Here is a 23,215-nt window from a genome sequence, read left to right on the forward strand (position 1 = left end):
GAATTCTGAGGAGTTATCGAGGGTAATACTGCAACCAATTCAAACGACGGACCCGACCCAGAATTATGAAGGAACAAAACAAAAAACATTGATCCTTGTGTATAATAAATTATGGAGCCATGAACCAGGGAAACGATGAGCAATTACAGTTACAAACCGAACGACTAAGAGATGATCTGACCTCTGCAAGGCTATAACATAACCATACATTAACGACATGAGCAAAATATAAGACCAATATACCTCCACACTAGCCTAAATAGAACAACAATTGCATAAATGCATAGGCTGCGACCTTGACCCAATGTTTCTGCCACCCTAATTCCATGACCATGTAAATATAATGAGTCGAGGATGTGAGAGATTGAGCATGTAGAATGAGGTAAAACACAGGGACGCTCTTCATGGCGAGCTAGGTGTAGTCTATAAACCAATACTCTATCCTTCCAAGATGTTTAAGCATGATTTTCTCATAAATGAGCTTACCTTGGCTGTCATAGGTGACTTTTCTCGTAGCTAATCCACCATGAGAGGGGCAACCCAACTGAGAGCAGGCAAAAGGTATTTTGAAATAGGGTAGCTTAACGTACACAAAGACATTACCTCCCACCTACTCACATTTAAGTTGCTCTAACTTGGGCAAGTGTGAAAGGGCTTGGGATCCAAAAAATTGCCATGTGAAGGGAATGCGGTGCCAGATGTGGAGCATAGTGTTGCCACGAGGGCTACCACCTTATTCAGCAAACAGCTTGTGCGCATGTCAATAATTATGATGCCACCATGAAAATGCTATCGAAGAGCCATTATATCGATAAACCAATTGCTGACAAGATATTTTGTTATATCCCCCGCTACAAAAACATTGTCGTGAAAGCAACTCGACAAATCTATCGCACAACTTTTATCCTATTATAGCCATTGCTTTAAACTCGATACCTCCTTTCTCGTGTTGTCTTAATTGCATAGAAAATAATTTATATGAATGTATATATATCATTTGGTATTTTTTTTTAAGAAATCAATATCTTGTTATTCAATTCAGAATCGAAGATATTTACAAGAATCCGACTCTCCAGAGTGCACTATAGGCCCAAAAAAAAACAACTACAATATATCCTTATACCTTCTGAGAAGGACTGATAGATATACTCTATCTGTATGGCATGAAAGAAGCATTAACAACCCCAAAGGGGGAGAATACAACAATTGCCAAACATTAGATTTAAAAACAGATCAAAACCAACCATTGACTTGACATAAAAACATCACCACTACTAAAAAAACTTCAATAAGCAAGAGAGTCTATGAAGCCATGCAAAAATCAAGACAAGGAGTCCTAAAAACAATGAAAAAAAGCTAGAACAACTGGTATAGACCAACATGAATCCTTATCCCATCAAGCCATTCTTCTAAATGAAAGGTCCCTGGTTGGAGAAAAAGACCTTTTTGGACAACGAGTTTGCCTAAAGGTTAAATTCCTTGTTAATGTGAAAGAAGGAAATGTTGTGAAAGCCACTGATCAGATTCTTTATTCTAGACTTCCAATAAGCCAAATTCAACACCTGCAAGTCGGTCTTTCCAGAGAGCCAGTCTATGATGATTTTTGAGTCACCACCAACATATATAACAAGAAGGTTTATTAAGACTACTAAGTGCATGATGCCCCATGCTTCCAACAACTTGAATTTTGTATTAGTAGCCTCGCCGAATCCCATGCTTGCTTTTATTGTATGTTCTCTATCTAGCTTGATAATGTATCTACCTGCCCATTTGCTACCTTAACCCTTAGAGAACTCATTTAAACATTTGAATATCATGACTTTTATGTCAACACCAATTTTTAAATAGATTTGGAATATCTTACTAATCATGCAAATGTCTCCTCCTTTACAAGCAATCTTCATTTTTTCAAAGGCGTGGAATAACAAACAATTGAACGTGGAATAATATGTTTGGGTTGAAAAGTGTTTTCTACCATTCAAGAAAAGTGTTTTTTTCAATCCAATGCCAGAGAAATGTGTAGTTCTTTATTTGAACTTACAATTTATATATAATATTTAAAAATATATATTAATAATAAAATATATTTTAATATTATAACTAGTAATTGCCCCTAAAGGTGCAAAGGTACACCAAAGGAATAACATATTTGGAACTCAATTATTTTAAAAAACTAAATCACTAAACATTAAAACTCTTATTTCTAATAAAGTAAATATTTAAAGATCGATCTCCGTTCAGGGCCAACAAATCGTTCCCTAGGCCGCATAATGGGTTTGACCGCTCTAATCTCGTCAACTCTTTCCCAATTTTCATCTCAATATTTGCCCACCCTATATCGTTCCAACATCCATTCACCAATTTCCTATACTTCCAAATGCCACTGATATGTCTTCCAGTCAATGGAGTTTTTATTCCATTTTAAAATGGAGATGTTTGACAGTTCTACAAATTTCAAATCTGGTAAGAAATTTGTTAGTAAGACATTTGGTGTTATATGGAAATAGTCGGCTAATTTGTTTAGTTTAGTTTAATGGAGATAGGGGAATAGTCTACAAAATTGTTGTAGTTTTTTTTTTTATTATTAAAAGGTTTATGAAATTGTTAAAAGCACAACTACCAATCCTCTAGAACTTCGAGAAAATTAATATACGTTTTTTGAATATAAGGGATAGGTTAGTTGAAGTTAAATATAATAATCCTGTATGAATAGGAAATAAATAATTTAATTGTTAGCCCATGTTTGAGGCCGAGATCTATTGGAAGACATACAATTACTCCATTTTCATTACCCAGCTAACACATGCATATGTATTGGCTTATGACAAGCTGCACAATACCATTCATGTGCATTTGACATCAATAAAATTTGGCCCATGGTTTAAGACTGTGAGGGTCATTGTTACAGTCATAAATTCTTATCCACCATGGCTGGTATTTGTTTGCGTCGAGTAATTCTATGAAAATGAAACAAGAAATGATAATTTCGAGTCAATCATAACCCTGGATTTATTATTTTATTGCTTGGATCTGCTAATTCAAACATAAATTCAATCTATGAGATCAAAATTTTTATGGGTGGAGTTGTTTCGCAGTAAAAATATTGCAATATATTTTGCAGGGCTGGAGACTAAAAGTTTGAAACTGTCGGTGTCAATGGGAATAAATCTCCCCGCCGTGGTCTTGGAGACACAGAACTGTGGCAAAAGAAGTTGTAATTACACCAATCACTAGTGAAGAAGGGGGAACAGTATCCCAGGCCGACCAATTGTTTGACTGTTCTGTCTTCGTAGACTCTCACCATACCGGGAACCTCGACAACTACAATAGATAAGGAATATGACGACGATTCCATAAGCATGAAGGGTGGGTTCTGGTGTATCTACAACTGAGCTGAGACGAGGCCAGAGCAAGCTGCATTTCCTATCATATTTATGAGGCGAGGAACATTGTTCACATAAGGAAGCACACTCATTACTAACACATTCCTCTTCCTCAGTATTGGAAACTTGGGAGAAACAACATCTTCATTCCTAATTTCTGAAATATCATCCATGCTTCCTATTGATATGCTCGAAAACACCCCACACAATGAAGCAAATTTGGCATCGGGAATCGTAAAGGAAAATAGAAGTAGAGAGAACATATCCCTCTTCATGTAAGTGTACGCTAGAGCAAGCTGCATATGGTCACAAACTCTAGTGGAGGATTGCATTTAAAACTGCTTATACCCCATAATTTCCAAGATAAACTATCCAATTAGTTTATAGTAATGTGTTATTAATTTCAAAACCATTAGATAATAAAGTGTCGCTATCTTGAAAAAGCATGTCCACTATATAAGAGTAAAGTTTCCAACTTGTGTTTCTATTTTGATGCTCTACTTTTCTTTGTTTTCTTTAGTATTTTAAGGGATTATCCAAAATTTGATTCTGTAATTTCCAAAATCTGTGATGTCATTATAGAGGAATCTTTTTTGATGTAACTTCCAAAATCATCGATGTCATTATAGAGTCCTAGAAAAGGATTGCAAATTGCTGAAACTTTTTAATTGTTGTGTTTTGACCAAACTTTCTAATTGTTGTGTTTGCCACGTGTTCAAAAATTGTAAAACAAAGGAGGACGAAATTGAACCTCTACTATTGGTTGAATTTGCCCAGCCAAACCCATCATAAGAACACCTTCGATATAAAAATAAAATATTTTTATATTTACATAAATTAATATAATTTTATATTAATTTTAATTGATTTTATTAATAAATATTTTAGTTTTCAATATAGGTTATAGAATTCCTTCACTCTGCATAATGCATAACGTAAAAGTGATATATTATTTAAATATTATTAATATTTTTAAATATAAATTATAAATAAATATTTAAGTATTTCTATTATATAAAATATTTTAATATTAATTATAAATTAATTAATTTTAATTTTAAAAAATTACTTGTAAATTTTAGTTGATATCTAGTATTTAAAAAATATTTTAATATTTTTTAAATACTATTAATTTCCTTGACTTGCTAAGTCAACAACACTATAGTAAGTTAGTAATGCTTCTCTTTTTTATTTTCGATCATAGAAATAAAATATTAAAGGATCTCAATTAATCTCTTACTTTCTTAAGGTCTGATAGATTTTTATTGGTCTTACTGGATGTCAAACTTCATCATATTTTTAACAAGAACAAGAATTTCTAGAAAATCTTAACTTCATCGATTGTCACTATTACATCAAATACAAGTATTTCAAAAATGCCACAAATGGGCCAGTTACAACATGTCTTTGGAGACTTGCCACTATTACACCAGATACAACTATTTCATAAAATGACATAAATGAGCTAGTTACAACATGTCTTAGGAGACTTGAATCCACACAATTGGGGGACAAATTGTTCACCAAACCAATAGAGCTAAGATCCTTTCACAATCATAAATGAAATATTTCGATGCCCATATTATGTATATTTTTTTATATCAATTTGATATATATAAACCAACTTAGAATCATCTTAAACCAAGATCTATCAAAGAAGGATCAAATTTCATAATGTATAATTTTTAGATTCAATATCATCTAAAATTTAAAAGTAAAACCCATTTTTCTATTCCTCTTAGTATTTAATAGATTCAACTTAAAATGGATTTAGATTAGTTTAATCATTCTTTGGGAAAACCTATCATAACTCAATTGTCAAACCAACAATGAGGACAACCATCATTCACTGTTAAATGCAAACTAACTCATCACAATTTTTAAAGAAAAACCACACCACTCTAAATTACCCCACTGGTGGTCCATAAGGGGGCAGATAGACTTTCACTCCTGCCAAATGCCTCTAGGTCTTGGATCCTTAACTTGTTTCCTTATGTCTAAAGAAGACAAGCTCTTACCCAAGCAAAAACAGTTTTAAAACATACTCAAAACCAAAATTACTCTAATTACGGACTCATCACATTTTTTTAAGAAAAACCACACCACTCTAAATTACCCCACTGGTGGTCCATAAGGAGGCAGATTTTCACTCTTGCCAAATGCCTCTAGGTCTTGGATCCTTAACATGTTTCCTTATGTCTAAAAAGACAAGCTCTTACCCAAACAAAAACAATTTTAAAATATACTCAAAACCAAATTTATTTTAATTATTATTATAATGTAATATTATAATATATTTATTATAATTAAATGGTAGAGTCTTTATTATTTTGATATAAAAATAAAATAATTTTATGATAATAATTTTTTTTACTTTAAAATATTAAAAATAGATAATTTATTAAAAATTTAATATAAAATTGATAAATAATATTTAAAAATATATTATTTGAAATATTTTAATAATAATTATAAATATAAAATAACTAAATTTTTAAATCTTATTATTATTAAAATATTAAAATAAATGGAAGAGAAAGTGAAAATATTCACAAAGAAACCAGAGCAATCTGTAATCTCTTTGCAATGGATACGATTACTGCGACAAACTTGAGAAAAAGGAGAATATATTCACCCTTCCAATTGATACGATTAGTGCCACTCACTTAAAAAAAAGTTGTTTAAATAATTTAAAAATTATTTAGGAAAATAATAGAAATTTGAATAAATTCACTATTTCAATTGAGACTACTAAAAAGTAGTTTATCTTCGCAAGATTATTTGGCAGAAATTTCTGAAAATTTGGGGTTATATTTAAATGATTTTCAGGATTTTGGGTGGATTTTTAAATGTGAGGTTATAGTTGTTTTGCTTCAGGATTTTGGATAGATTTTTAAATGATCTTCAGAATTTTGTGTGGATTTTTTAATGGTCTTTAATAACGCTGAATTCATTTTCATTAAACTTTTGACTTTTAAAATATTTTTTTAACAAATTCCGACCAAATATCTACTATTCAGGCGAATTTGTGACCTTCAATAAACAACTCCCAAAAGAAACGTAGAACGAATTCTCCACACTAAATTTCATTTCGTTTTACCAGATTTCAACCAAAAATCTGCGCGAATTTGTGGTCTCTGTACACAGCGCCAAATTCACCACAGTAAGTTTCATTTGGTCAACTCGGATTTTGCAAAGCTCGAAAGAGACCTATATGAGAATAAGGAAAACTCTGAAACTCTACCTTTGCAGGGCTGAAACCTATGTGAATATACCAATATGATTGGAGAAAGCTGAGAATATGACAACAGATCGGAGCTCTTAGATACACTGGTGATTGGTGAGAAATGATGATGATGGGGTGGGGGCATAAGAAGAATCCAACGGTCTCCAACGAAGATTTGAAGCTTCCTGCAGGAAAATATGAACTTGTTAACAGTAATAGCGTCCATGACAATTCAAATCCAAGTTCTCCTATGAATAAGTATTCTATGAACAAGTATGTCATTGGCTGTGCCGTTTTGGCATCAATGAACTCCATTCTTCTTGGATATGGTAAGCACTCTTTATCTTTCTACCATAACTCCCAGTATGTAGCACTGCTTCATTATTGCCAAATCTCATGGGTTAGACTACTGCAAGACAAGTGTCTGAACTCACGGACAAAACAAATTCCCCGTGAATGGGTCTCTTTAATTTATTTCATTTTCCTGAATAGAAGCCATGTGTAGTCTTAACAATGTAAATAATTGTCTCAGAAAACACTTATGATCCATCTTCCAATTGAAATTCCAATTTCTATGTCAATACCATAAGCTTTAGTCTAAGATCTGAACTAACCCAGACCTACCTAAACCCTGGTCAGATAAGCAGCCCGAGTTTGAGAAGCTCAATGATGCATAACCTGAGTTCACACAAGTCGCCCTAAAAGTCGCCTTAAAGGTGGAAACTGGAGGGGTATATCACGCCCAAGTTTAGATGAATTTGGCCTGATTTTCATAAACAATGGAGACAATGTGCTGTCAAGATTCAGAGCACACGCTAAGAGTGAATAGATCACACAACTCGACCCAGGCTGTAGAATTCACCTACAGAGGTGTCTGTCAGCTGCACACTGAAATAAAATTATAAGAATAGTTGTCTGTCAGCTGCACACTGAAATAAAATTATGTATATTCTTATACTCTGATGATGGTGTCATGCAGATATTGGTGTTATGAGTGGAGCAATTATATTTATTCAAGAGGATCTGAATATAACAGAAGTAGAAGAAGAGGTGCTTATTGGGTCCCTGAATATAGTCTCTCTTGTGGGAGCTGCCATTGCAGGAAGGACCTCAGATGCAATAGGAAGAAGATGGACAATGGCCTTGGCAGCACTGATATTCCTGATGGGTACGGCTACAATGGGTTTGGCTCCTTCATTTCTTCTGTTGATGGGAGGCAGGCTTCTAGCGGGGATTGGTGTTGGGTTTGGCCTAGTGATTGCCCCAGTCTACACTGCCGAGCTTGCTCCTGCATCCAGCCGAGGAGCACTCACATCACTCCCTGAAATTTTTATCAATGCAGGTATTCTTTTGGGGTATATCTCCAATTATTTTCTGTCCGGATTACCTATCCATTTAAGCTGGAGATTGATGCTTGGCTTGGGCATTGTTCCATCATTTTTGCTTGGATTAGGTGTCCTTGCCATGCCCGAGTCCCCTAGATGGCTTGTTATGCAAAACAGGATTCAAGAAGCCATGTTGGTACTTTTAAGAACCTCAGATGATCAAACCGAGGCTGATGCAAGATTAGCTCAAATCATGGATGCAGCAGGGGTTGCGGGGGATGCCGATGCCCATAAATCCGTTGGGCATGAGAGAACTTCTTTAGACGCACCCAATTCCCCTAATTCCCCAAAGAATCATGGGGAAGGCGTCTGGCTTGAGCTCCTAAGGCCCACTGCCTCAGTCCGTAGAATGCTGATAATAACTTTCGGGATTCAGTTCTTCCAGCAAGCATCAGGCATTGATGCCACAGTCTATTACAGTCCAGTAGTTTTCAAAGAAGCTGGAATTCATAGCCAAGATGGGCTTCTTGTTGCCACTATTGCAGTGGGTTTGGCAAAGACTGGATTTATCTTGGTGGCTACCTTTTTGATAGATCGAGTTGGGCGAAGACCGTTGTTGCTTACCAGTGCCCTTGGAATGACTGCATCTTTGATCGCATTGGCGTTGGGGTTTAACTTCATAGAAAACTCATCTGAAGTCAGTGAGGCAGCTGTGATTCTGGCTATATTGGCTGTATGTTGCAATGTTGCGTTCTTCTCCATTGGATTAGGGCCGATATGCTCGATATTGGTGTCTGAAATTTTCCCTTTAAGGCTTCGAGCACAAGCAGTCAGTTTGGGTGTAATAGTAAACAGAATTATAAGTGGGACAGTGGCAATGACTTTTCTGAGTGTTTCTAGGGCAATCACTGTGGCTGGTACATTTTCCCTCTTTGCTGGTCTATCGGTCCTCTGTGTAGCCTTCATATATAGGTATGTGCCCGAGACAAAGGGAAAAACTCTGGAAGAGATTGGGGCATTTTTTGATGGGGAAGAGGCAAAGAGACTATCACAGGGTGCCGAATTGGAGCTCGGGGACACAACATATCTAGTCCAGAAAAACTGACTTTTCATACAATCCCTACTTGGATGGAGTTTAGGTCACTGCCAGAAACAAACATTGAAGAAAACTTTATGACTTCTCATTTCAGAATGTCTCTTTTTAGATAAACACAGAGGACAAGAGCTGGAGGTGAAACAACCGCTGATTGTGATTCCAAAGGTATGTTTAAAGGACGTGTTCGATTAACCTCTTCAGAAGGTCAGAACAGACAGACTAATGCACTTTTACCATAATTTCCCCTCTGATTTATGTTATAATTATTTTAAACCAATTTCTGAGTGTTTCAAGCCTCTTTCCCATGATAGTCCATTCCCACTGTCACTTGCAAAGGTTTAGCTTCTGGAAAAGCTTGATGTGGAGCATGTGGGCACATCTCGCAATGAACACTTTCTCCCAAGGCGCACAGCTCTATAAAGTTGTACAGCTCCAGGTAGATTAGTTAATAATATCAATAAATAAATAAAGGGTGTTGTTTACGGATGTCACAATTTTACCTCGATGATAAATTTCGGGCTGGAATTGGTGAGAAAATTCTCTAAAAATATGACTTCTGGAGTGTCTGAATGGCTTTTTTATGGTGGAAATGGAATCAACACCATCAAAAACCTCTGAAGTATCCAAAATCCTGAAGCTTGACAGCTGTAACCCACATTTCCAAAACTTTTAGCCTGATTTTGTCAAAATCTTGCCAAAATTTCCATTATTTTCAGGATGAAATTGTTGCCTTGTTAGACTACTCTTTAAATAAAAAGCACGTCGAAGCATGAGCCCAGTGCAAGTTATGGTGTGGTTATTTATGACTTGTGAAAGTAGTATTGTAGAAAATTAAAGAAAGGGTTTTTAATGTGTTTGATTTAAAAGGTTTTTAATATAAATATAATGAAAAACTAAGAGCTCAAGGGAGTTTGTTTTGGCCCGGCTGTTCTTTCTTGTGTGTCTGAATATTGTATGTTTTTTTGCTTTGACAGCCATATCAATTGGTATCAGAGGATAAAATTCCTGAAGATTAACCTATACCTATCATGAGGCCTGCTCCTTGGTAGTGCAACCTCTGCAGTTCTTGAAGCTTGATCTACACCTACCATGAGGTTTTCTCCTTCGTAGATTGTTGGTCGTGCAAAACATTGAGTTGTCGAAGGCTTGCCGCACTTCTAGAAGTTCGATTTAATCTCTGCAGTAGGATTCAAACAATTTTTTTTCATACTCCAGTTTGACGTACGAAGAGACTAGCTCTTTTGTGAGTGGAATAACTTATTGTGGTGGGTACTCAACTCTGTGGTGTACTTCAGCAACCGGATTCTCCACAGATTGCCAGTAACACTTTGCAAACATTTATGCAGGGCTGACCTAGTTAAAGGGGTCCTCATCGGATGCTGCAGAATCTCTACACCTGAGTCCAAGATTATCTTGCTCAGCTTTACTGGACATGGATGGTGAATGTATTTGATGCTTGGATTTGAAGTTCATCCATGCATTTTGACTCATAGCCCAAGATGGCAGATGCCAAGAAACTGGAATTGGTAGCGCTGCAATTGGATGGGATAGCCCTGGAGTGGTGGTAGAATCTCCATAATTGTTCCCTTCTACATGGGGCTACACCTCCATATCAAAACTCTATGACCTCCTACAACAACATTTTTACTCCCCAAGCTATTATATGGACACACCAGCTTCATCTTCACCAATTCTCATGCTACTCGTTCAAGCTTGTATTGCTTAGTTCAATCAGCTCTATGTACAATATATCTATTGCAGATCTAGAACCTTTTCCCCATATATAGTCTAGCACCCAACGTTATCTCTTGGTTCTTTCTCTACTTCTCTCTGTTCATCTCCTTCACCCATAATGGCATCTCCTCCGCTGCCTAGCACAACTTCTCCTACATCCTACAAACCCTCTTATTGCTTCTTCATAAGCTAATACACATTCATTCAAGTGCTGTGTTGTAGCGTTAAGCTCCTCCCAAGGTACTATTTTCTGAACAACGAGGCACATCTCCTGCACACTTGACCCCTGCATAGCCCCTGAAGATCATCAAAGTCTCAAACCTTACCACCCCTGATGCAAGCTTGGTCCTTATGATTGTGAGTTTGATTTACCTATAGTTGCCAAATGGTAGAACTGCATTTACCATCTCATCCTCGATAATGGTAGTCAAAAGCATTTCGTTGCAGTCCTTATAAGCTCAGAACTAAAGCTTCCTACCACTTGCCCATCCTAGCCCATACCATTTGTGATGGGTCACCAATAATGGCAACTATTGTCTGATTAACTGTCTTTGCTTGGTCACATTTGCTACGTTCCCTTTTCAAGATATGGTGGAATGCGATGTGTTAAAATTGGCAACTAGGGCCAATCTCCATGTGGGTCATCTTATTTATGGCAGCTGATATTTTTCTTGGATCCCTCTTGTTGAGAGGTGTAGGATTGATTTAAAGGTCATCCGATTCCAATAAGTACTCATGGAGATATGAATTTATTTGTGTTATGGGACTATTCGTCAAGGTTGGCCAGCAACCAAATTGCCCCCTCTCATCGTGAATGTAGCACTATAAATAAAGGTGACTCTCAAGTCATTTCACACACCTCTTGTGATCTCTTCCTCTCCACTTGTCTTTGGGTTTTGGTGGGAGGAGAGATCTCAAGATGATACACTGCCCTAGAAGAAGCCCTAGACCCTAACGCTGTCATGGAGGAGACACAGTTTCTCATACGCTGTCAAGGAGAAGCCCTAGACGCAGAGCTATAAAGGTTTTCTACGGAGACCTACGCTGCCCTAAACTACAGCCCATAAAGCCAGTCTTAACGCTGGGATGGAGAAGCCACTTGATGCCCTAATATGCTGTCTAATACGCAGCAAGAAGAGACACTTAACTGCAGTCCTAGAACAGAGCTCTAACGCTGCCCTAATATGCGGTCATGGTCACAGCAAGGATTGGGCAAACATATTATGCCCTAGCCGCAACAAAAGAGACAGCGTGAGCACATCGTGGAGGGCCTAATTAGAGGCCGAGTTGCTGTGGGGATGCGGGTTGGTTTGAGGGCTGTTTGAGAGTGCAAACAGGCCCAAGAATAGGGCTGTCTCAGAGGAACAAGGAGCTGGAGATTAGGCCGATTAAGGAGGCTCCTTGCAGGACTATCTTGAAGGCAATTCAAGAGCACTGAGATGTTGGAGTAAAGAAAGTTAGGGCACTTCTATTTGAGCTGCAGAGAGAGGCCACTACTGTGTGGGAAAGGAGGCTGCGTAGGAGCTGTGTGTAGGGCTGTTAGGCCAAGTATCTACAGGAGCTTAATCAAGGTTGTTTGGACAGCAATCAAGGTAAGGATATCTGTTTTTGGGTGAGCTGTAGATGACAGCTGAACTGTGGTAGGCAGCGGGTGAATCCGTTAGGACTATTGCAGCAATCCTAACTCATACCAGTGACATTGGCATTGCTAAGTGCTATGCCGCAGGTATCTTAGGATGAACGTTGTGATGCATAGTACAGCAGTTCTGTGAGACTCAGTGACGTTGCAGCATGAAGGACAGCTGCAAGTGGGACAACTGGAAGCTTGGTGACACATAGGGACAGCTGCAAGCAAGAAGAATCATGGACAACCAGCATGGTAAATCATGGACAACAGCGAGTATAGTGCAACAAGTACATTGGGACAGCAGTAAGCATGGTGTAGCAGTGGCACTATGTTAGTATGTACAACAGTGCTAAACACTGGGACAACAATAGCATGAGGTCCAACATTGTGATGATGGCTGCAACACGGTGAGGTGCAACATGATGACGAGATGCAACACTATGATAGATGAAGTAGTCACCTTGGAGAATCAGTTGAAGCAGCATGTCTTCAACTGATCTCATGTATCATCATCCTAGGAGATGATCTATACTCTTATCTAGATAAGTCAAAGTGTTGACTTCTGTTGTAAATGTACTATCTCTCTCTCTCTTTGTTGAACTATTGAAGATCATATAAGAAGAATTGACGAAGGGTTTCCCCACATTGGGGTTTGTCCCTTGCTAGTGCCACATCTTGTGTCCTTTTGTCTTGGCTTGTCTTCTGCGATTGATATTTATGTTCTATCTGCAATTTACTTTAATGCTGATGTGATTGCCAATCTGGAAACGATATTAAGCTAACTGTGAAAATTGAAATAAATTGCTTTAGCATAAAACATACCTAAACTTAACATGGTATCAGAGGTGAGGTGAAGCAATGCCCAAGCAAGAGTGAAAGAGCAATCACCAAAGACAGTTGGGAAAGGACCAAAGGATCAATGGATTCCTCATCCCTCTTCAAATTCACCAAGGGTGAAAACGAAGCAGAGAACATTATCAGAATGGCGCAACGGAAGCTTATGATGGTCTAGCTGAAGATCACTTCATTGGAAAGTCCGGATCTAAGGGTGGAAAGAAAGACAGATGACTTGTTTGGCCATTATGCGAAGGAGTGTCCGAATGGCAGGGACACATCACTTGATGATGATAACAATCATTCCAGGGACATCTTCAATGATTAGAGGAATGACAGGTAATGCAGGTCATCAAGAAAACGACCGACTCTTCAGAGAAAGCAAGGAACCCCAGGTATGAAGAATCAAATGTTGTTTCTGATAAGATAAAGAAGTGTTATCTTGTATTGGCCCTCTCCTTCAGATTCTTTGAGAATCTGGCTTATTGATTGTAGTGCTTCAAGGCACCCCATTGAATAGAAGGGTGCTCTCTTGCTAATTTGGTGGAGATGGAAACATTCATGGGATTATACTTGGAGCCGATGCCACCTCTCCCGGAAAGGGTGTTACCCCTCAATTGAATGAGGGTAACTCGATTCATTTACAGAATCTCTTTTATGTACCTGATCGCAAGAAGAACTTGGTGTCCATTTCGGCAATGGAAGTCAAAGGTTTCAGGGTGGCATTCATCGATGGAAAGGTACGTGTTTGAAAATAGAATTTTCAAAAGATGCTTTTTCTCATGGGTTCAGGGTTGGCAATTTGTATCAAGTTGCAGGATGGTCCATTGGGGATCATGTCAATTGACATATCTCATCTATAACACCAGAGGTCTACTTATGGGGCCCTACCCGATGTGAGTCAGATGGTGACAGGGATGCCTGAATTCAAGAAGAGCATGAAGGTACATGTCTGAGATGTATCGAAGGAAAATCCTACAAGGGGACCATTCCCCTCATGTAGCAGGTCCACAAGTTTGGAACAACCTGTCAGGCCAGGCAGTAACTCTCCAACGGCAGAAAAACTGATTGGCGTGTTTATTTCATAGGTATGTTATTGTTTTATACACTAGGAGTGATTGTTCAGTTCATCTTCCGATGACTGTTCACATTCCTGATTTATTTATGTTACAAATTCCCCAATCATGAGGATTAGGTGTCAACATTCCCCCCCTTAATCTGAAGGGATATTGGTGAGTCCAAGCATCATTCTGAATCGTTCAAGCTTTTCCTTTCCAAGTGCTTTGGTGAAGATGTCTGCAACTTGCTCATTTGTGGAACAATGACGGAGATGGATTGTTTTGGCCTCAACATGATGTCGAATAAGATGATATTTAGTATTGATATGCTTTGTTCGATCATGGAACTTTGGATTCTTGGCCAACTTTATTGCAGAGGTGTTATCAATCATGAGTGGAGTTGATTGTACTTGTTTTACCTGCAAATCTTCAAGAATTTTCCCGAGCCACACAATTTCTTTCGTTGCTTCAGCTGCTGCCACGTATTCTGCTTCAGTTGTGGAATCTGCTGGAACTGATTGTTTGCGTGATCTCCAGGAGACAGCTCCTGATCCAAGGCTCATAGCATATCCTGAAGTAGATACCCCAATTTCTTTGTCTCCATCGAAGTCTGAATCAGAGTATCCAATCAAGCTGAAGTCGTCCACCTGTGTATACTTGATTCCAAGGTCTTGAGTTCCCTTCAAGTACCTTAGAACTCTTTTTGCAGCAGACCAATGTCCCTCACAAGGCTTTTGCATGAACCTGGAGAGGATTCCAACAGTAAATGAAATGTCTGGTCTGGTAGTAGTGAGGTAGATGAGACTTCCTACAAGCTGTCTATACTTTGTTGCATCCTCAAATTCATTTCCTTCAATAGATGTGAGCTTTAAGTTTTGTTCCATTGGAGTAGAGAGAGGATTGCACTCTGTCATGCCAAATCTGTTTAACAAATCTCCAATGTATTTCTTTTGAGAAAGAAATATGGATTTTGGATGTTGGGTTACTTCAATGCCAAGATAGTAATGAACATATCCCAAATCAGTCATTTCAAAACTTTTCCCTAATTCCTTCTTTATGGATGCAATGTAGCTTTCATTGTTCCCTGTCATTAAAAGATCATCTACATATACCACAAGATACACAACTGTTTTTCCAACTTTCTTGACAAATAAAGTTGCATCATCAAGATCAAAATGATTGAAGTTGAGTTTCAGAAGATGCTCAGTTAGTTTTTCATACCAGGCTCCTGGTGCTTGTTTGAGGCCATACAAGGACTTCACAAGTTTGCATACTTTATGTTCATGTCCTTTCACAGCAAATCCTTCAGGCTGGGACATAAAAACATTCTCTTTTAGATCTCCATTCAAGAATGCAGTTTTTACATCCATTTGATGGACTTTCCAACCGTTCTGAGTAGCTAGTGCAAAGAGTGTCCGGATGGTGGCCCATTTTGCTGTGGGGGCAAAAGTTTCCTCATAATCGACCCCTTCCTTCTGTGCAAACCCTTTTGCCACAAGCCTAGCTTTGTGCTTGTCAAGTGAGCCATCAGCTTTGTATTTGTTCTTGTAGACCCACTTGCAGCCAATTGGTTTGGTTCCAAATGGACGATCAACCAGCTTCCAAGTGCCATTCTTTATGAGGGCATCATACTCCTTTTGCATCGCTTCTTTCCATTCATCATGAGAAGCAGCTTCTTTGAAGGAAGTTGGTTCAAAATCTGTAGACAAGTTCAATTCACAATCATAAGTAACATCCATATCAACAGGTGAATTAGAGTCATCTACATCACCTCCATCTTGTCGGTTTGTATTTCTGGTTCCTGTTTTTCCAATTTCATCAGGATGAACACTCTCAAGTGTCTTTGTCAGCCACTTTGGGGGACCTTTCTGAGATGGTCCAGGCTGCTCTGTTGATTGAGTTGGGACTGAATCAAGATTGAGTCTCCCAATTCTATCAATTACATCACTTAAAGCATCATCCGTTGTTGGAGTTTCATGCAGGGGAGATTGTTCTTCAGAAGAAGATTCCACATGTTGATCTAGTATAGGAATCCCCCCTTCAAGATGTGGAATCTGATTATCAAATTCTTGAAATGATTTTGTTTTTGCGAATCTATCCAAGCGATCAAGTTGCCGCTCAACAACCACACTAGTTGGTTCGAAACGCGTCGACAAATGAGATTCCATGTGATTTTCGCCGAAGAATCTTTCTCTAAATTGATATGGATCACAGAAGCCTTAACTCTATTATTGCTCAACAACATTGTCAGATTTGGATGATTCCAGAAAAATGACATCTCTAGATACAACAAACTTTTTATTTACTTCATCATAGAAGCGCTATGCTTTAGAGGTGTTTGAATACCCCAGGAAGATACACTTACGACTTCTAGCACCAAGTTTGTTTCTATGTACCTTTGGTATCAAAGCATAACAGGTGGAACCAAAGATCCTGAGATGTTTTACTGAAGGAACATGTCCATACCACAATTCATAAGGAGTCTTGTTTCTTATAGCATTAGATGGACATCTATTCTCTATATATGCAGCACATAGAACAGCATCAGCCAAAAACATTATCTTTACATTTTTGAAGAAAAGCATGGATCGTACCATATTCAAAATTGTTCTATTCATTCTTTCTGCTACACCATTCTGTTGGGGATTATAAGGTACAGTTGTTTGATGTTTGATCCCATGTTGGCGAAGATAGTTTTCAAATTCATTTGATGTATATTCTTTTCCATTATCAGTGCGAATAGACCCAATATGAGATTGTGCATCATTTTCAATCCATTTATGAAAATTCTTGAATGTTTGAAAAGCATCAGATTTGTTCTTCAATAAATAAACCCAACACATTCTGGTGTAATCATCAATAAATGTCATGATATATTTATTTCCATTTGCAGAAGGAACAGGCATTGGACCACAAATCAGAATGAATGAGTTCAAGCTTCCTATGTGCTCTTGAATGTGAATCATGAAAACACTGTTTGCTATGCTTTCCTAGAATGCAAGCCTCACATTGCTTATGTTTCCTAGGAATTGTAGGCAAACCAGCAACACCATTTTTCTTCAATAAGCGGAGACTGTTATAGTTTAAATGTCCAAATCTAGCATGCCATAATAAACTTGATGGAAGTGTACCTTCTTCATGATGAGAAATATATGAGAAATGTTGTGCATGAGCAGAGGTTCCTTGCAGTTTGAGAAGTCTTTCTTCTTCTATTCCCCTCATGACAAGTGAGTGGTCAGATGCTTTTCTTACCTCAAGCTTGCCATCAAACATATGAATGGAGTGACCTTGCTGGCGGATGTGGACTAAGGACAGCAAGTTTCTCTTGAGCTGTGGGAGATATAGAACATGATCCAGAAGAAAGTCTGGAAGACCAGGCAGTTTAAGCCTGATTGTGCCAAGCCCTGATGGCTTGATTTTTGACTGATCTGCAAAGTATACTGCTCCATCAACATTGTCAGTGAAATCTTCAAAAAAATCTTTCCTATGAGTCATATGACAGGTTGCTCCTGAATCAAGCAACCAATCATTTTTCGAAGAAGCAAGTGAAGCATTAAACAGATCTTCATTTACTCCAATGTTACATTGTGCCTCAATATAGTGAGCGAATTCAGGTGCTTTACCTTTGTCTGTATCATCAGTTTTACCTTTCTGCTGGTTTCTTTTCTGTTCAATTTTGTCCCATGGTAGCTTGCATGTAGAAGCATCATGTGATCCATTTCGTTTGCAGCGAATGCAATGCAGATTTGCCTTTTCTCCTTGAGAATGTCTGCCCTCCCTGCCTCTGAAATATCTTCCTCTTCCTCTTCCTCTTCGTCCACCTCTTCCTCTTGTAGAGTCTTGAGCATGATGCTTTTCTTTATGAGCAAGGCAAACAGTCTCTTCAGAAGATTCAGGGACTGTCTTCTTTCCAGAGGCTTTCTCTCTTTCAGCAAACTTTTTCACAAGAGAATCAAAGGCTATATCTTTAAGATTTCCATTTGCTTGCAGAGACTCAAGATAATTGGAGTAAGTAGGATAGAGTGCCTTGAGAAAAGCAATAAGAGGGATATCCAGCTCAACCTTAGTGGATTTAATATCATGCATTATAGACTTTACTTCAGATGCAAGAGCAAGAGGATCATTATTTTTCAGTTCAAGAGTGAAAAGTTTAATCATGAGCTGAACAACTTCAAGTGCAGAATGTGAGTCATAGAGTTCTTTCAGCTTTTGTAAAGCTTCAAAGCCAGTTGAATATGATGAAATATGGCGACTTACTTCTTCATTTACAGATGCTGCGATTAATGCATATGCTTTGTTGTTCTTGTTATCCCAAATGACGAGCTCTTTGTCTGATGTAGGCTGTACTGGGTCATTGTCTCCTTCTCCGACACACACTCCCTTCCACAACTCATTGAAGATGAGGGTGTGTTTTATCATCCAGGACCATTCAGGATAGTTCTCCTTGCCAGTGAGAACTATTCCTACCATAGAGATGATTGAATGCATTCTGTAAAAAATTACTTCTGCTGATAGAATAATACTTCTAATGGCAAAAAGAATGTGCTTTTGAGGAAAAAAAACTTTTGCTGCTAAAAGAATGATTCTGATTCTGCTACGCCATTTATATATTATTGACCATTGAAACAAATGCTGATAACATACTACCACTGTAACATATATCACCACATATATATATATATATATATATATATATATATATCACCGCATAAACAATTTGAGTGCTTGTGTTAAATGCTGCCCAAACGTCCGCGGGACATGGTACTGGAACAAATAGATCGCAAACAATATGCTGTGATATTACCGTCGCTCTGGTTGATTAAAACTCAGATTGCCAACACAAGAAGCCGCATGACTGGTCCACATGTAATTACTGAAGAGACTTGGGGAGTGAAGTACAGAAACTGAAAAATTAAAGAACACATCCGCCGAAGATCAGCATATGGCAGAATCTGATGACGACACTCAAGACTCTGAACAAGAAGCTCAAAATCTGGCCCGCGCGAAGGAATGGATCCTTTCAAGGCATATTGACACGCTTGATCTAACGGATATTTTGTCCAACTTTCCAGAGATTTCAGTTAAATACTGAAAACGCTACAGAAAGAAGGTTTAGTAACGGCGATAGGAAGAGATGAATACAGAATTAACAGACGAAAGGATAATAACCCTGACGTTACTAGCAAAGAAGAGCAACATCCATGCCATGAAGCGAAAGATCAAAACGTTGTCGACTGCGCTGACGAGGACCTGTTGTACATGAAGGCGTTGTATCATGCGCTTCCAATGGATTATGTAACTATTACAAAGCTCCAAAACAAATTCAAAGGTCAGGTAAACCAAGGTACAGTACGGAAGCTCATGGATAAGATGGCAAGCGATGGGTTTATCGAAGCTCGAGGCTCAAGCAACAGAAGGCTCGGTAAACGTGTAATTCAATCAGAAATGACTAGGAGAAAACTGCTCGAGTTAAAAAAAGCGTTGGAAAATCAATCACAGGGAGATCGTGCCTCCGAGAGACCGATGAATCCAGAAACTCCCGTTGTTGAGAAAGACACCTCAACATGTGGACGGTTACATTCAATGGGATCGGATGTCACTAGACATGGACATCAAAACGGTTCATTTCATAGCGGCCAAGCATGCTCTAAACCAGGGAATTTCAAGAAACCCGCGTCACCAGCAGGAACAAGAGCAGGCATGGCCAAGCGAGCGGCATCAGTAGAAAGCATTGTACCAGGAACGGCTATAGCAAAGCCTAATTCGACCGCTGATCATGAAGCCAATATGGGAAGCATTTACCCCAATGCGGATGTAATTAGATGCAGTCAAGACTCCCTGGAGAACAATTCGCAAGACAGGCGCACTCGAAAAGCTTCCTATGTGCTCTTGAGAGAACGTTAGGTGAGAGAGCGTTAGGGCAGCACAGGCTTGGCAGAGACGCAGGACAGAGGCAATGGCAGGGAGTTACGACTATTTTAGGACTGGCTCTGATACCATGTCAGGCCAGGCAGTAACTCTCCAACGGCAGAAAAACTGATTGGTGTGTTTATTTCATAGGTATGTTATTGTTTTATACATTAGGAGTGATTGTTCAGTTCATCTTCCGATGACTGTTCACATTCCTGATTTATTTATGTTACAAATTCCCCAATCATGAGGATTAGGTGTCAACACAACCCGAGGAGTTTGAGATTCATGATCAGGAATCTCATGTGTACAGGTGGAAGAAAGCCCTTTGTGGCTTGAAGCAAAACATCCCGGACATAGTATGAGAGGATTGATAGCTGTCAGATGAAGCTGAGATTCACTAAGAGTGAAGCCGATCCAAACCATTGTTTGAAGGTTGTGGATGATAGACCTCTCATACCGGCACCTTCTAAGAATGATCTATTTCTGATAGGTGCTGACCCTCTCACTTGTAGAAGTAAGAGGGAGTTGGATTCCGGATGTGGAATGGTAAACTGCAAGCCCGTGACTACCTCGAGGATCTTAACTTTCAGAAGTTATATGGTGATGATGTCGGACCAGATTTGGGAAATGCCTCTGAGTTTCATAAACTCATTTGCATTGATGTTCTTGGTGAACTTCCGTCCGGATATATGTTTTGCAGTTAGCATGGTGAGCTCATATTTGGTTGAGCCTCACTGGATTGGTGCCAAGAATCTTCTGAGATATCTTCGGGGCACAATCTCTCATGGATTGAGATACGCTGTCGGAAATATGAAGCTGCATGATTATTGGAATGCTGACTGGGCAGGCAGTGTGGAGGATCACTAGAGCACTTCTTAGTGTTGGTTCTCTTTGGATTCTGCTTCGATATCATGGATGAGCAGGAAGCCGAAGACGGTTGCTTTGAGCACTGTTAAGACTGAATACATAGCTACGAGTATGACCTCGTGTGAAGTTGCCTGGTTGTGGAAGCTCTTCAGTGAGCTGTTTGTACACATGATGAATACCACTATGATTCTCTGTGACAACCAGGGGGGGATTTGATTGTTGAGGAATCCCGTATTCGATGATTGCTCCAACAGATAGACATTAGATACTACCTTATCTGGGATATGGTAAGTCGATGAGCAAGAAGGCTCCAACATATTGGTACAGATGAGCAGGTCGCCGACATTTTTGACGAAGCCCCTCGGAAAGGTCAAATTCTTGACTTTCCGAGAACGATTTGGTGTCGTTCAGAGACCCTCTTATGAGGGTCATGTATGATGCACACATTGAGCTCTGGGAGCTCCAAGGGGGAGCAGGGTACTTCTTGGAGTGACATACGACCACAGGGCGACTCACCCTCCCCTGGTGGTGCGCTATGTACAGGGTGATAGGTTCAACCTTCCCTTGTGATACCCCATGGCGACTGTGGAATAGGATGATTAGTTCTCCTGTGGGTCGGGATGATTAGTTCTCCCGTGGCAACTGTGGGACATGATGATTAGTTCTCATGTCGAGGCATCCTACCCATGCAGTTTGGGACTCATGGGAAATACCTCTCATCTGATCAATGAGCAGGGAAATGGGGTTAGGGACCATAGTAGTACTATCGATGGACGCATCGTTGTATCTATCGTACTCCCTATGCTAGGATGACCTCCATTGATCTGGGATCAATGAAACTGATTTGGGATCAGTATGGGTGGCTTGAGACACTCTCTCGTGATATTGATATGGGATCAATAAAACTGACTTTGGGTAAGTAAGAGTGATATAACACACTCTCTTCATATAGGACTGACTTCGGGTTAGTAGAGAATGGCATGAGACATTTTTGATCAATTCTTCTTCTTCATGGTTTAGAAGAGCAGTGCAGGGCACTAATGGCAGAGATAGTACAGTCAGACAGATGAATCAGCGGATGGAGTTCTTCCTAGTTGAGAGGGAGTGTTAAAATTGGTAACTAGGGCCAAACTCCATGTGGGTCATCTTATTTATGACAACTGATATTTTTCTTGGATCCCTCTCGCCGAGAGGTGTAGGATTGATCTAAAGATCATCCGATTCGATAAGTATTCATGGAGATATGAATTTATTTATGTTATGGGACAATTCGTTAAGGTCGGCCAACAACCAAATTACCCCCTCTCATCCTCAACGGAGCACTATAAATAAAGGTGACTCTCAAGTCATTTCACACACCTCTTGTGATCTCTTCCTCTCCACTTGTCTTTGGGTTTTGGTGGGAGGAGAGATCTCAAGATGATACGCTGCCCTAGAAGAAGCCCTAGACCCTAACGCTGTCATGGAGGAGACACAATTTCTCATACGCTGTCAAGGAGAAGCCCTAGATGTGGAGCTGTAAAGGTTTTCTAAGGAGACCTACGCTGCCCTAAACTACAGCGCATAAAGCCAACCTTAACGCTGGTATGGAGAAGCCACTTGATGCCCTAATACACTGTCTAATACACAGCAAGAAGAGACACTTAACTGTAGTCCTAGAACACAGCTCTAATGCTGCCCTAAAATGTGGTCATGGTCACAACAAGGATTGGGCAAACATATTATGCCTTGGCCGCAACAAAAGAGACAGCGTGGAGGGCCTAATTAGAGGCCGAGTTGCTATGGGGATGTGGGTTGGTTTGAGGGCTGTTTGAGGGTGCAAACAGGCCCAAGAGCAGCGCTGTCTCAGAGGAACAAGGCGCTGGATTAGGCCGATTAAGGAGGCTCCTCGCAGGCCTATCTTGAGGCAATTCAAGAGCACCGAGATGTTGGAGTAAAGACAGTTAGGACACTTATATTTGAGCTGCAGAGAGAGGCTACTACTGCGTGGGAAAGGAGGTTGCATAGGCGTTGTGTGTAGGGTTGTTAGGCCAAGTATCTACAAGAGCCTAATCAAGGTTGTTTGGACAACATTCAAGGTAAGGAAATCTGTTTTTGGGTGAGCTGTAGATGGCAGCTGAACTGTGGTAGGAAGCAGGTCAATTCGTTAGGA

The 23,215-nt window shown here is 39.3% G+C and overlaps 2 protein-coding genes across 3 annotated transcripts; both read left to right on the top strand.

Annotated features, from left to right (window-relative positions):
* Window positions 1-6,396: 6,396 nt before the first annotated feature.
* LOC149258225 (putative polyol transporter 4) lies at window positions 6,397-9,705 on the top strand. Of its 2 annotated transcripts, XM_089414937.1 has the most exons (3): window positions 6,397-6,546; window positions 6,636-6,938; window positions 7,589-9,705. In XM_089414937.1, the coding sequence occupies exons 2-3, from the start codon at window positions 6,731-6,733 to the stop codon at window positions 9,037-9,039; spliced, it is 1,659 nt and encodes a 552-aa protein (XP_089271063.1). In that variant the 5' UTR covers window positions 6,397-6,546; window positions 6,636-6,730; the 3' UTR covers window positions 9,040-9,705. The 2 variants fall into 2 exon arrangements, with proteins under 2 accessions (XP_089271063.1, XP_089271062.1); XM_089414936.1 differs by having other exon boundaries at window positions 6,409-6,938.
* A 9,336-nt stretch (window positions 9,706-19,041) lies between these two features.
* LOC149258226 (meiosis-specific protein ASY1-like) lies at window positions 19,042-20,187 on the top strand. Its single transcript, XM_089406961.1, has 2 exons — window positions 19,042-19,149; window positions 19,387-20,187. The coding sequence occupies exons 1-2, from the start codon at window positions 19,042-19,044 to the stop codon at window positions 20,185-20,187; spliced, it is 909 nt and encodes a 302-aa protein (XP_089263087.1).
* Window positions 20,188-23,215: the final 3,028 nt, after the last annotated feature.

This window comes from Pinus tabuliformis, chromosome 6, assembly GCF_031772625.1.
Source record: "Pinus tabuliformis cultivar Carrire ecotype Pingquan chromosome 6, CPIR1, whole genome shotgun sequence".
In the NCBI taxonomy this organism is placed as follows: domain Eukaryota; kingdom Viridiplantae; phylum Streptophyta; class Pinopsida; order Pinales; family Pinaceae; genus Pinus; species Pinus tabuliformis.